General features: G+C 43.7%; 1 protein-coding gene across 4 annotated transcripts in view; it reads right to left on the reverse strand.

The window, feature by feature from the left end:
* Positions 1-13,747, reverse strand: part of SORCS1 (sortilin related VPS10 domain containing receptor 1) — a 502,497-nt gene that overhangs the window by 163,701 nt on the left and 325,049 nt on the right. For all 4 annotated transcript variants that reach the window (XM_027063022.2, XM_015082978.3, XM_027063024.2 and 1 more), the window contains exon 5: positions 6,873-6,946. In XM_027063022.2, the coding sequence (XP_026918823.1) occupies positions 6,873-6,946 (74 nt within the window). The remainder of the gene's footprint in view (positions 1-6,872; positions 6,947-13,747) is intronic.

The raw sequence follows: 13,747 nt of genomic DNA on the forward strand, positions 1-13,747 counted from the left end.
CATAGCCATATAACACCAGCCCAAGTTTATGCATCTGTGTCTCATGCCCGAGGTTGGATGAGGGAACTCTGGATGGGAAAAACAGGCCAGGTATATAGACAAATGTGACTCTAACCACTGGACATCAGGCCCAAAGGGTATGAGGTCAAAAGGAAATGCCTGCTAACTTTACAGCTGTGAGTGAGAAGAAAGCTTTGTGGAGCAGGGTCCTCAGAAAAGCTTCAAGGAAAGCTGGTGTTCCAGCCAGGGAACAGAGCGTGCTTACACAACACAGCCTTTTTAGCCAGTCGGATCTGGGTTTAAATTGTGTCACCATAACTTATTAACACATAACACGAGTCAGGATTATTTAATCTCTCTGGGATTTTGTTTTCTTATTTATCTTCTCATTTATTTCTCATCCAAAAATGGGAATTAAAACACTTACCAGCAATGCAAACCTCTTGCTGATAGTATCCCATTAACCTCACTTTCTTTGGTAAAAGTTACCGAGTCTTTCAGGGGTATCATCATTCCTTACTTTCTGTCCATGTGGTTTACTGGAATTGATTCTACCCCCGGGGTCTAGATGTAAGCATGCTACCTCATCAAGGACTATGAAATTTAATCCTGGGACTTCTGTGGGACCTCCAAGCAAGGAGGTATTTTCTTTTCCACTGGAGTAAATCCGGGAAAATGTTAGCTGCTAGAGATTGCCAGGAAGAAAGCCTGCCTGAGAGTGAAACTAACATCCAGGAGGGTGGAGCTGAAATATCAAGATCTGATCAACTTAAGGAGCCTCTGAATCCGTGGAGTCTAAATACAGTTGGACCTTTAGACTTTCTAGATCCATGACCCCATATCTCTTAAAAAACAAAACAAAACAAACAAAACAAAACAAAAACAAACAAAAAATCAAAAACTTTTTTTCCCTTAAAACAGGTTGCATTTTTCTATCACGTATCTTGAAAAAGTTTTGATGACTAAATTATTTCTGATCATTGATTTCAGGACTGACTGAAACAATGTGTGCAAGGCACTTAGCATAGGGCTTGGCACATAGTAAATGCTCAATAAATGGGACTTGTTGCCAAAGACATGGAATGGGGAGTCATTCTTATTGACTGGCACATGGGAATGAATGACAATGTGTATACATGCTCAAAAGCACAGAGTATAGACTTGTGAGTATTCCTGTGTCTCTGTGCTGCACAGTACAGCTGTCATGTGTCCCCTGAGGGACATAACTGAAACAAGGCTGGCATTCCAGAATACAAAGGCTCATTGTTGAGTCAACTTTTAATTTTCTGTGCGTGAATTAGTCACAGAAAATATGTAATCACCATTCAGCTGTCCCTGCTTCCAGCCAGCCCCCTATATGTCAGAACAACATAATCAATAAGATAAGTCTGAACCTATTTTTAATTAAGTGAAACAGCTCTAAGATTGCCTTGTCTTTTGCATAGATAATAGATTGCTGAGTAGCTTATAATGAAAACTGCCTTCCAATGCTTTGTTCAAAAGTTGAATCAGATCCCAACAAGGCCACATTCAGCAACTACTATTAGTGAATTTTTGGCAGGAACTTCACTCTATTCAAGGCATTTGGGTACCAGTGATCTTCCAACTCTGTGTCCTTGTTCAATGTCAAAGCAAAACCTTGGCTCCTGCCTAATAAACTATTAATCTGTTATTATTGAAGGAAGCAGGTCAGAGATAAGTGTTAAATACAGGACTGATTTTTACTACTGTAAGCAAGGGCCATGGGCCGAGACGGACCAAGTTTCAAAACTTGGTTGTATTATATATTATATATATTATGTTGGATAAAATACATCGTCTTTCTATTTCATCAAAATGAGGACAAGAATCCCTACCTCACAGTCTTGTTATAAGGATCAAATGACATGCTTTTATCAGGCGTCCAGATCATTCTAGTGACTGTATACAAATCCCTATTATGGAACTTTATCTTGCTGACACTCAGTTCTCCCATCTCTATTTTGTCTCATAAAAATCTTTTCTTGCCTTTTATGACAGAATCCTGTTTTCCTCCTTTTTAGCAATCCTATCTCCCCTAACTTTGAACCATGCAGTTTGCCTGGGACTCAACCCCATCTCCTGTTTCAGTTCCCTGACTTATGTGAGTAATGTACTGCCTTGTATAGCCTTAATCACACAGATCTGACCCCTAGAAATGTGAGGAAAGAGGTAGGCTCATTTGATAGGGCTTCTAAACTGTTAGAATGTAGAGTAGAGCTGATAATATCTGTCACTACCACAAGTGGGAGAACCAACCTGAGAATGAAGCCAGCATGGTGGGGGCTGGGGGGAGAATAAAACCAATAGATGTTGAAGGTCAGCCTCTATTAAGAATATCATTACGATTAGTCAGTGGGCACTTAGTACAATTTTTAGGTGCCAGGTATGTAACCAGCTCATAAGAAACATCTCATCTAATGAAGCAGGTATTAATTATTTCTACTTCAGAGAGGAAAAACCTGAGACAACCAGGAGTAACTTCCCCGGGATCCCTTACAGACTAAATGGTAAAGCTGGAACTCCTACCTCAGTATCTCTGGGCCCCTTAATCTCCAGGTCGTCCTGCCTCCCAGGGTAATCGATTCCTGACAGTAGCGAAGAACAAGACTGCTATCACAGTTAGGGAAATAAAAAGGACACCTACTCTTTTAAGGGCAATATTGTACTAAGATGTGTTTTATAAGCTGCTATGTATACGTGTAAATCTGTAAATCTGTTTTAAAAACAATATGAACTCCGTGGAGGACAGTTCATATTCATGTTAGTTATGGTTGTACTAACAGGACCGCCGCGATGACATAAGAATAAGGTCTTATGTTCCATAATTATTTTCTAATTGCCATTGACTACTTTCGGAGAGAGCACTGCTATTGCCAACCAGAAGAGATGTTTCTCAAGTGTACTTGGTGATGAAGAAAAGATATGAATTCATCTTCATTTCTCTCTATGGGAAATGCTGTGTTATTACCCAGAGTCCCTTACGCTAGATAATTCATCACTAGAAAAGTTGCCCTCAGGCCTTTCCACACCCCCGCAGTCAGGCTCCAAGCAAAAATGATTAAAAGGGGCCTCTTGTAATTAAGCTTGCTGAGCAATCCTAGATAGCCCCATGGTCCCTATGTCATTTGAAGCAATTGGTTTCCAGGAGTGAGTCTAATAAATATTGCTTTGACTGACACCTTTGCTGCCAGCCTCAGGAAGTTGCTCAGTCAGAAATACAGACCACGTGGCCAGAGATCAAGAGATTTTCATCAACAGTCATGTGCACTGTGCAATTTACAAGGTCTCATGCCTTCTCTGGAAAAACCAAAGAGCTTAAAGGACCCATGGGGGCCATCTGCCAAGCCCAGTTGGAGAGATACTCATGCCGGCACCATGGCCAAAAGAGCTTTGGGTTTTCTCTCCTCATCTGCCTGAATGGGCTGAATTTCCAGGGCTCATAGCCTCAGCCCAGAAAAAAAAGGCCACGAGGCAGTGGCAACGGAATCCATTGATTTAGGAGAGCATGGGCTTTGGAGCCAGACTGTCTACCTTTGAATCCCAGCTCTGCTACTTTCTGGCTGTGTGACCTTGGCTAAATTAGTTAATCTCTTCATGCCACAGGTTCCCTATCTGTTAATGATGATAATGCAAGTCTTACTTCATTACTTCATTAAACTGTTATAAGAATTAAATAGCTTAAGTCTGAATCATACTTATCACTGTGTGGGGCTTGAATGGACAAGATGTGTCTCTCTGTTCCCAAAGGTAGAAAGAGGGGTATTATTTATTTTACTTAACAGATTAATCAGGATTCATCCACAATCATTTTTATAAAGATAATAGTATTACGACATATGGTTAAAAGGGCTTTGCTAATCAGGCTTTCAGATGAAAGACTTCTATTCAGAGAATAGATAAAAATGGACTGTAATTAGCACCCGCCAAAGAAATGATTGGTCCGTTCACCTCAAAATGCTATTTGTGAATAAGACCTTCCATGAGCTAGAAAATAGTGTGTACCACGTACCACATGCATAGGAAATAGTCCCATCTTAGTTCTTTGTTCCTGTCCATCTTTTCAGTCATTGTTTTTCTTTGTTTCTATTGGTAAGAATATATGTCTATCTAGTCCTTTGTGAATTGCAACTTCCTACTTTCTTTTGCTGGGTCCACAGGCAGCTATTTGAAGTCACTTGGAAGCAGGATTGAGGAAAGATCTGTCCCTTACACTTCTTCACTGGCAAGCTATGCACATGGAACATCAAGTCAAAGAGAGAATGAAAAAAAAAAATAGAAAAAAAAATGGACCCTCTTTCCAAAAAGTGATTTCATAATTTTCCATAATTTATAAGGCAAAACAGATGGAGGTGCAAGGTTGACACCTTGCATACTAGTGAGTAAGGGATAGCATGAGTAAGACAGCAAGAAACGCCCACCAGAGAAGGGAGACTAAGTGACAGCTAGAGGGGGATTCCCGGAGAAGAGAGGGGCCGATGTGGACCCTGAAAGCAAGGCTCAAGCCACCTCTGAGCAAGAGAAGCAGGGGGAAGGAGGTGAAGAGCTCCTGTGTAATAAAAACCTTCTTCAGTTATCAATGTCTCTTTTTTTTGAAAAAAAAAAATTAATGTTTATGTTTGAGAGACAGAGCGACACAGTGTGAGCAGGGGAGGGGCAGAGAGAGAGGGAGACACAGAATCTGAAGCAGGCTCCAGGCTCTGAGCTGTCAGCACAGAGCATGACCCACACGGGGCTTGAACCCACAAACCGTGAGATCATGACCTGAGCCAAAGTCGGATGCTTAACTGATTGAGCCACCCAGGTGCCCCTTTAGTTATCAATGTCTCTTCATGAGACGGACAAAGAAGGTATTGTTCCATACATAGTTCTCCAGGTGTTCTCTTCGAGCCAGTTTGTTTGCAAATGACTTGTCCTTCACTTTTTCAGGCAGTTTCACAAGTATGTTAAGAGACTCCTCTAATGCATTTCCTTGGGCTTTCAGCTCCCACAAGGGTTTTTAGGGCAGGATTTGAAAATGAGAAAGATGAAAACACATTGCTCTTAGAAGTGAGAGAACTGGGTTGGGTGTGGGGAGCCATCAGGTGCCTGGAAGCCCAAAGGCTGGTGAGAGGCAGTGTGATTTTGGGAGGAGTAAATGGGAGACGCACAACAAGCAAGGAGCTTGTTGGCTCCTTGAAGGTCCTGGTTCCAATGATTCTGAATGGTGTGGACATGACATATTGAAACTCTTGTTTGAGCCAGTTCTTATAGTACTGTTGGTACCAGCAAAAGTCTAACATCAATCTAAATGTCCTTTCTAGGGGCAGATTAGGTCAAGTAAGGTAGTCACATCTTCTGGCAGGGGTTGGGTTGTAAACTCAAAAGTGGCTGATAAGTAAAGTCAACATTACACTAGAACACTTCCTACTCTTCTTGCTTTGCCAGGATGTAGGCCCTTGGAAACAAAAAACGAAAGGAACTTCTTTATTCCCTTTTTTTTCTTTAAATTTTTTTTTCTAATTTTGTTTTTTATTTTTCAGTTTTTTAATTTTTTTTAACATTTATTTATTTTTGACAGACACATAGAGACAAAGTATGAGCAGGGGAGGGGCAGAGAGAGAGAGAGGGAGACACAGGATCTGAGGCAGGCTCCAGGCTCTGAGCTGTCAGCACAGAGCCCCACGCGGGGCTCGAACTCATGAATTGGGAGATCATGACCTAGGCCAAAGTCAGACACTTAACCAACTGAGCCATCCAGGTACCCCCCGATTTTTTTTCTAATTTGAGAGAGAGAGAAAGAAAGATCAAAGGCACAAGTGGGGAAGAAGGGGAAAGAGGAAGAGAGAGAGAGAGAGAATGAATGAATGAATCCCAAGAAGGCTCCAAGCTCAGCATGGTGCCTGTTGTGAGGCTTGATCCAAGGACCCTGGGATTTTGGACTGAGCCAAAGTCAAGAGTTGGATGCTCAACCGACTAAGCCACCCAGGCACCCCTCCCTTCTTTTCAATTGGGGCCACCCATTCCCATGGAGGGAAGCCACCTCTAGTATCATCAGGGGGATGGGCAAAGGTGGTAAAGAAAAGAAAGAATATCACTTTCCTTGCTTCATTCTTTCTTTTGCTATTCCTCTCTTCCCCTCCCCTGTGTGCAGACACAGCGAGAAGGCAGCCCTCTGCAATATCCTGCACTATCCTCTGAAACATCTTGCAATATCCTCTGAAATATCCTGATCTTCACCAGGAACGGAATCTGCCAGCACCTTGATCTTGGACTTGCTGGCCTCAAGAGCCATGAGAAAGAAATGTGCTGTTTAAGCTACCAAGTCCATGGTATTGTGCTATAGCAGCCCAAGCTAAGAATATACATATGTTTGGTAACTCATAGAAAATTCACGGAAGGAGAAATGAGAACCGAAGAAAGCTGGTTGTGTCCACATGATGAGATCTAGGAGACATGAAACCAGGGATAGGAGGAAAAGCTACTTTTGGATGAATAAGATCTATTTATCTACACTGAAAACCTTTGCCTTTGTAATATATGTGCACATAATGCTTTTAGTGATAAAAAACAGTATTAAAATGTTAAAAGTGTCTATTTCACAAGTCCCATCAAAACAGAATAAAACAACAGTTACAAAGCCCATGCTGTTCACTAATCTCAGTGATCTATTTGGGGCTTACTGAGAAGTTTGTGACAAGGCTGTAACTTTCCCTTAAGGTGCTGACTATTCCAACATCACATCCTGCTCTGTAGGGGGATGTAGGCATATCTAAAAAGGACAGACCTCATGTGAGAGCTTTCAGTGAGAAAAAGACTCCAAAGCTCATTTACTAGGTGATCTCTTAATGTGTTACAAAAACAATGAGACTTACCAGTAGAACCTGTTTGGTACGACACCCTCCTGGATAAGCTGCCATCTTCTCCCAAATTCGGCAGAGCTGTATAACTGTTGAGAAGAGAAATTGTTCAGCACTATGACCCGTGGCACATCAGATATACAAATATTAGTTCACGGGATCAATAACAGTAAGAATAACAATGACAACAACACTAGTGCCTACCATTTGTTGAGTACCTGCCCGGTAAATGATCCACGTGTCATCTCTACTCCTCATGTACACTCTGCAAGTCAGATATTAATATCCCCCCTTTACAACTGAGGAAGCTGAAGTGCAGGAAGATTAAGTGATTTGTTGGAAATCGCATACCCTCTAAACATTAGAATGAGCTGGGATTCATACTTGGTTTCACCCAGTGACAGAGCCAGTGGTACCTTGTGACCTAATGATATCACGTGCAGATCATTGTGTGGAATACGAAGAAGTGCAAAATCGAGACCTGGCTCTCGAAGAGCTGATAGTATGACCTGAACCTGACTAAAGTCATGAGGAATGCATGAGGCCACCAGGGACAGAGGAATGCCAAGGAGGGAGACTCAGAAATCAGGGATGCCTCACAGATGTGTGCGGATTCAGCCGAGGTCCAAAAGAATGGCAGCATTCACACTGACAAAAACAGAACACTCACTGCAAAAGGAGTGATGTGGGTCAAAGTGGTGAGATGTGCAGGGACAGTATACAAATAAGCCTGGCTTATCTACATAAATATAGATGTGAATGTTGGGGGCAACTTGGGAAAAGGCTTTGAATGGTAAGTCAGGGAGCCCGGAACTGAACTGCAGCCCAGGGGAGCCAGTGTTGTTGTTGGTCTTTTCCACAACAGCCAGAGAAGCTTCAGGCTATTCCAGCAGCCCACATGGACTACACCTTCACTTTGATCCAAGGGCTCCCCATGCATTATTTCATTTCATCCACACATCATCCCCGTGATATATGAAGTTAATTTACAGATGGCTCTACAGCTGGTAAGAGTTCAAGTCCACACACTACATGGCTTCAGTACTCTCCCGAGGCCACTACAAAGAAACACTGCTCATGAGACAGGGTCTAATGCTCCACATATTCCACTCCTTCCAAATGTCATTCTTCTCTTACATCTTGCTCTTTATTCTGGCTCACTCCACACCTCTGCTCCTCTCCAATAATCTTTACAGCTCTAGAGAAGTGTCCTCATGGCAGCCCGGAGATTCCTGTTGCTCTAGGCATTCTGGGTCCCATGGACATTTGGCTACCGATGTGATAAATATCATTGGAAACATCTCCTTTCTACTGTGTGCCTGGTCTGTAACCCAGTCACATCCCAATCTTCCACCACTGCATTCGCCCAATCCCACAGTGAATGGATAATGAGTCATACTCTACTGAATACCATGATTGCCCAGCCTTGTCCTGTCTCCAGCTTCAGCACTCAGTGAAGGGTCAAATGACTCACCGAGTGATTCACCAAGGCTGCACATGCACTGGGCAAGTCCAAGGAACAGGTCAGCTCAAGTGAGTATTTACTGACCCTTGGAAGAGCTTCCTATGACAGTATGTCCAGTGGGTCAAAACAGACTCTAAAGCCAAAAAGAAAAGGCTGAAATATGTGATTACTAAGCAAGTGGCTCAACTGAGTCCAACGACACAGTATTTGGGTATCTGGTCAAGGAGAATTTATGGCTGTTTCTTTCAAGTCTTACTATTTTTCTCTGCCCCATCATGCCTGGGGAAAGGTTGCCTGCATACATTTTATGCTTGATTCCTTTTAAGAGTGCCACGCAGAGCTGGGGACACAGTTCCCATCACAGAGATAACAACAGATGGGACAGTTCACTCTCTCTCCATTCAGAACCCAAGCAGCCAGGGCACACACGTCCTGCTACTTGTTTGCCAGCGTGTTGCGAACACTTGGCATCTGAATGCACAGACTTGGGGAACAACAGCAAGCACCTGGAATGGGAGGGTCTGCTCCTCCTTCTCCCCTTGCTCTATTTTATTTTTTAAAAATTTTTTTTCAACGTTTATTTATTTTTTTGGGGACAGAGAGAGACAGAGCATGAACGGGGGAGGGACAGAGAGAGAGGGAGACACAGAATCGGAAACAGGCTCCAGGCTCTGAGCCATCAGCCCAGAGCCTGACGCGGGGCTCGAACTCACGGACCGCGAGATCGTGACCTGGCTGAAGTCGGACGCTTAACCGACTGCGCCATCCAGGTGCCCCAGCGCTATCTTTTTTAAAGCCCAGAGCTACACTTCTTTCTATGAGTTTAAAGAGAGCAGAGTCCACACCATTGTCTGTGTCTCTGTCTCTATATAAATGTACGTTAATATCTATCTTTATATATAAGGATTTATGCAACTGTAACAGAAGAAGGATGGTTTGAAATAATAACAACTCTAGGTGTAAAGCTGGACTCCCAGATATCCTGAAAACCAAATATTAACTCTGAGGGTTCATATGGGGCCACCCCTGCCCCCACAGAAAATTCATCTCTGTGAGGAATCACTGGGTGCTGGCATCTGTGTGTGTGTGTGTGTGTGTGTGTGTGTGTGTGTGTGCGCGCGCGCGTTTTCTATGTCTTTTTTAATTGATCCCTCTAGGCTTGGATTCAGAATCTGTGGACCAGTCAGGTATGTCCCATGATATTTGTTTTTATCGTCTTCACGGGCTGCTTTGTTATTTGTGAACATCCAGAGGCCCCTCAAGCAGTAGATATACCAGACAATCCAATAAACCAAGCCTCTTATTCAGCTTGGTGACATTACTTCCGGCCTTCTTTCTCGAAAGGTCCGCTTTGGTGTTGGCGGACTCCACCTTCTCACTCTCTCATCCACACCTGAACACATTTCCTCTGCTGTGTCTTCACTGATGCTACCCACTCTGGCTGCGGTGGCTTCAGGACTTGCCTACCTCAATGTCAGTCTTCTTTTTTAGGCCCAGATCAAAATACACCTTTTCTATGAACTTTCTCCTACACACTAAAATTCCCAGTGGCCTCATTTCCAAAGATCTATGGTTCCACAGATGGTATCAAACTACAGGCCACCTATTTATATTTAACTTACTCAGTAGCCTTCCAAGAGAACCTTCTAGGAATGCAAGGCAGGAGTTCCTCCTTATCTTAAATCACTCTAAAATATCTGAGACCACTCACTGCCCCTTTGACAGGACTACAAAGCTCATAGGTATCGGGAATCCTTTCCTTCCAGAAAGCGTCTAGCACATAGTGATGATAAGAGGGGGGAGGAGTATCGATTTTATACCATGCAAATTCCCTAGTGATGAATCTACCCAGTAAAGTACCACCCAGGTTTCCCAGTGGGCGAACAAAGGTCACTTATCAGAGGGATATGTTTTATTTCCATAGATCCACAGTAGAGGTCTATATCTAAAAAATAAACAAATGAACAAGCCAAAACTATAAAAAATCAGTACATTTGACACTGCCAAGGATTTGGAAGCAGGGTCTTGCCTATTTACCCTTAGCCAAAGCTGCTCTGTGTACTTCACCTACTACTTTAAACATTTTCCCCCTAGTGTCCAGGCTGGAGTTAGAGCAAGAAAAGTTTACCAACTCAGAGCCACTCAAATCAACGTGTTAATGAAACCTGCAGAGTCTGACAGCAAAATTCTCCTCCATAAAGCAGAGAAAGGGCTCAAGGCCTTTTACTCAATGACACGGTCTCAGCCGCCAGTGGAAGGCTTTTTGTGTAGAACGAGTCAACGTCCTTTAATACAATTCATAGTGTTGGTAGTACCTAAATAAGATTTATTTCCCTGTCTGTCTGTCTCTGGCTCTAAGGTTTCTTTTGACTGTCAGAACACAACACTAAGAACTATCATTACTATCTGTCACATCAGAGAAAACAGAACAGCTTTCTCCAGGAATGCTGAGCAGAGAGAAAGAGAGAGAGAGAGATCGATCAGAGGGAAGACACAATATTTGTTTTAGGAGGGCAACATTCATCTACTAACCTCTGTCGTAAACACCAAAACACCCTTCTTGAAGGGTTTTTGGTTTTGTTTTTATTGGGCTAACACTGGTACAAACTATTGGGGGAAATTGGGGAAAATTTTTTGAAGGAGTAGAAATTTTAGAAAGGGAACACGGAAAGGATTCTGGTTGACTAAGAATGCAAGGCAGAAAGCCCTTCCTGTCTCAAATCATCCGAAACTACCAGAGACCTCTTTCCTTCCTCAGTAAATATACTTTAATGAGCACAAACCCAATGCTCATCTACACTCCAGATCTACTATCAGCCTCAGGGCCTGACCCTCCACTCTGTCATTATGCTGGTCTGGGCCTGTCAATACTTCTCCCTCCTGCCAGGCTCCTTTCCAGAATGGTCTCTCCCTCTCTTTTCCTCCCCCCACCTCCTCCCTCCCCCCTTCCCTCCTTCTTTCTTCTTCTTATATTTTTTTTCTTTTTTAGACATCTCTCACACTGGTTTGTTTTGCCATCTGCCGTTGTCTGCTGTGAGAAGAGTCCAGATAAAAATACAGTTAATTGCAAAGAATACAATGGCAAGGGTTAGTTTTGTTGTGAGCTTTTAACCAGTTCAGCCATCTCTGGGGCCGTCCTCAGGAGGCTGCAGAGATGCAACAGGATTAGGGCTGCAGGCTCAGGGGAGAACAAAGATGGATGCCACAGGAAGACTGAGAGCTTGCGGGTGAGAAGTAGTGAGAGTCATTGGCATTGCTCGGTGTTCCTGCTCTTCAGCAGACTAAGCCGGGGTGAGAGAAGGGGGGTGTGAGCACAGCTGGTGGCAACTTCCATTTTCCATCTTCTTACCATCTGCATGGTGGCTGAAGCCCTAGCAGGGAAGCATCTTTCTTTGAAGAGAAATCCCACTTCCGTGTGCCGATGCAAAAGCCTGCAACCATCACTGTCCCTGGAAAGTCTTCTCAATATTTCTAAATCAGATCAATGCAGCCACTCTTTCAAAGTGAGACAAGTGCACATTAGGGATTTTCTTCTGCACTTAGGATACTGGTGCGAGGACACAATTTGGCAAAAGGGAAGAGCGATAACATCTTTTAGATCTGTGGTTGACAGGATTGAATGCTTCCTCCACAAAGCTCCTCATGGAGACTTTCCCAGTGAGGAGGCAGGCCCCGGGTCGCCTCCGCACAGACTCCTTGAGAGGCTTCCATGTTGGCAGAATACTTCCCGCTGGGGGCTCTTTTCAAGGTCGCCTGCTTGCTCCTTTTTGCTTCTCTGCCCTTAACATTCTAGAGGCAGGAGGCCTGCAAATTGCACTTCTTGAGATGGCTGACAGAAACCCCTGCCAGTTTTATTTTACTTGCCTCATCCTAATAATGCCCTGGGGATGGTCTGGGTACAAAGCACTCATCTACCTCATGATTCTCCAGTTCTCAATGCTGTTACTGAATTCTTCTTAGGAAAAAAGAGATGGCACCTTGAGGACTTCAAATGAATTCCTAACGCCAGGCCCGAGGCACTGCAAATATCAAGCTCTTTCGTCCACCAGCTTCAACAGGAAGAAAGAGAATCCATCCACAGAGATCCATGGTCGTCAGAAGTGTGCCGGATACTCTGGTTCTACGGCACGGAACAAGGCCTGACCTCACTTGAAGGGAATAGCACACCCCGAGGTACCTAAAGTAGTTTGATAAAGCTTCCCTAAGCGTTGGCACAAGTCTTCTTCCTGGCTGGTGGGTATAGGGATAGGTGGTGAGAGACGCATCATGGCTGTCTCAGACCAGCACTCCTGTCGCCAACACACGCAAATTCCTCACACCAAAGGCTAGAATATCACGGATAACATATAGTAATCATGTATAATGTTCAGTTCAGAGTGCTATGGTGGCCTATGCAGGAGAGACTCTTCCAGATTGGGAATCTGGCAGAACTTTCAAGATGGGCCTAGGAGGACAGTTAAAATTCCTTAAAATAAATATGTGGTGGAAAAGTGTTCCAGAATGAACAGGTTAGTCTGAGCAAATAAACAGAGCTGCAAAGCTTAGGGTCGTGTTTTTGTTCTTTGTTTGTGAACTGCAAGAGACCCAGCTTGACTGGGCCATGTGCAGAAAGGTGAAGCCATGGGGGCCGAGAGGCTATAAACAGAGCCTGGGTGCGAGATGGATGTGGATGGACAGATGCAATCCTACTGAAACTTGCAGGGAGCTAATATAGACTGGATCCAAATGTCACCAAGGTCAAAAGACAAGAGCACCAAGGCTGTGGATTCAGCCTTTGCTGATGAACAGTGAGCAGGAATGATGGCATATCAGTGGCTCCATCAATCTCTCCTGTGGCTGGATTTATCAAATCTGTCACTGGCCATTCCCCAGCTGTCACTGAAGTCTGTCACATGCCCCACAGTTGGGTTTGGCACTTTGAGGCAGCCTTGGGAGATTAGACATATGGAGCTGGGGCTGTCTGGGAAGGAAGGTTCAATATGTGACCAAGGGCCACTTTCATTTATAGATACTTCCTGTGCACCTGGGTCTGGAGGTGTGTGTGTGTGTGTGTGTGTGTGTGTGTGTATAATATGGAATCTTGGCCTTAAAGATGATCTAATATAGATGGAGAAATAAATATAAGATAAATAAAATAATTAGATGCTGAAATACAATCTATGTGACAAATCCCATAATATCAAGGCAACTGATGATAAAAGGAGTAGCCCTCCATAGCCATACGATCATACCATTCTTTAAATGCACAGATGATAAAGCTCAGAAGTTGTGAAACATAAAAATAAGCAGGAGAAAATCGTCACTTGGAACGTAATTGGAGCTGTGTCTCTGTAAGACCAATGCATTAGGACCGTGAAGATGGAATGGAGGAGACAGGCCAGCTGGAAGGTGCTGCACCAGGGCGGGGGACCAGTGAGTGCCTGGA

This window comes from Acinonyx jubatus, chromosome D2 (assembly GCF_027475565.1).
Source record: "Acinonyx jubatus isolate Ajub_Pintada_27869175 chromosome D2, VMU_Ajub_asm_v1.0, whole genome shotgun sequence".
Lineage (NCBI taxonomy): Eukaryota > Metazoa > Chordata > Mammalia > Carnivora > Felidae > Acinonyx > Acinonyx jubatus.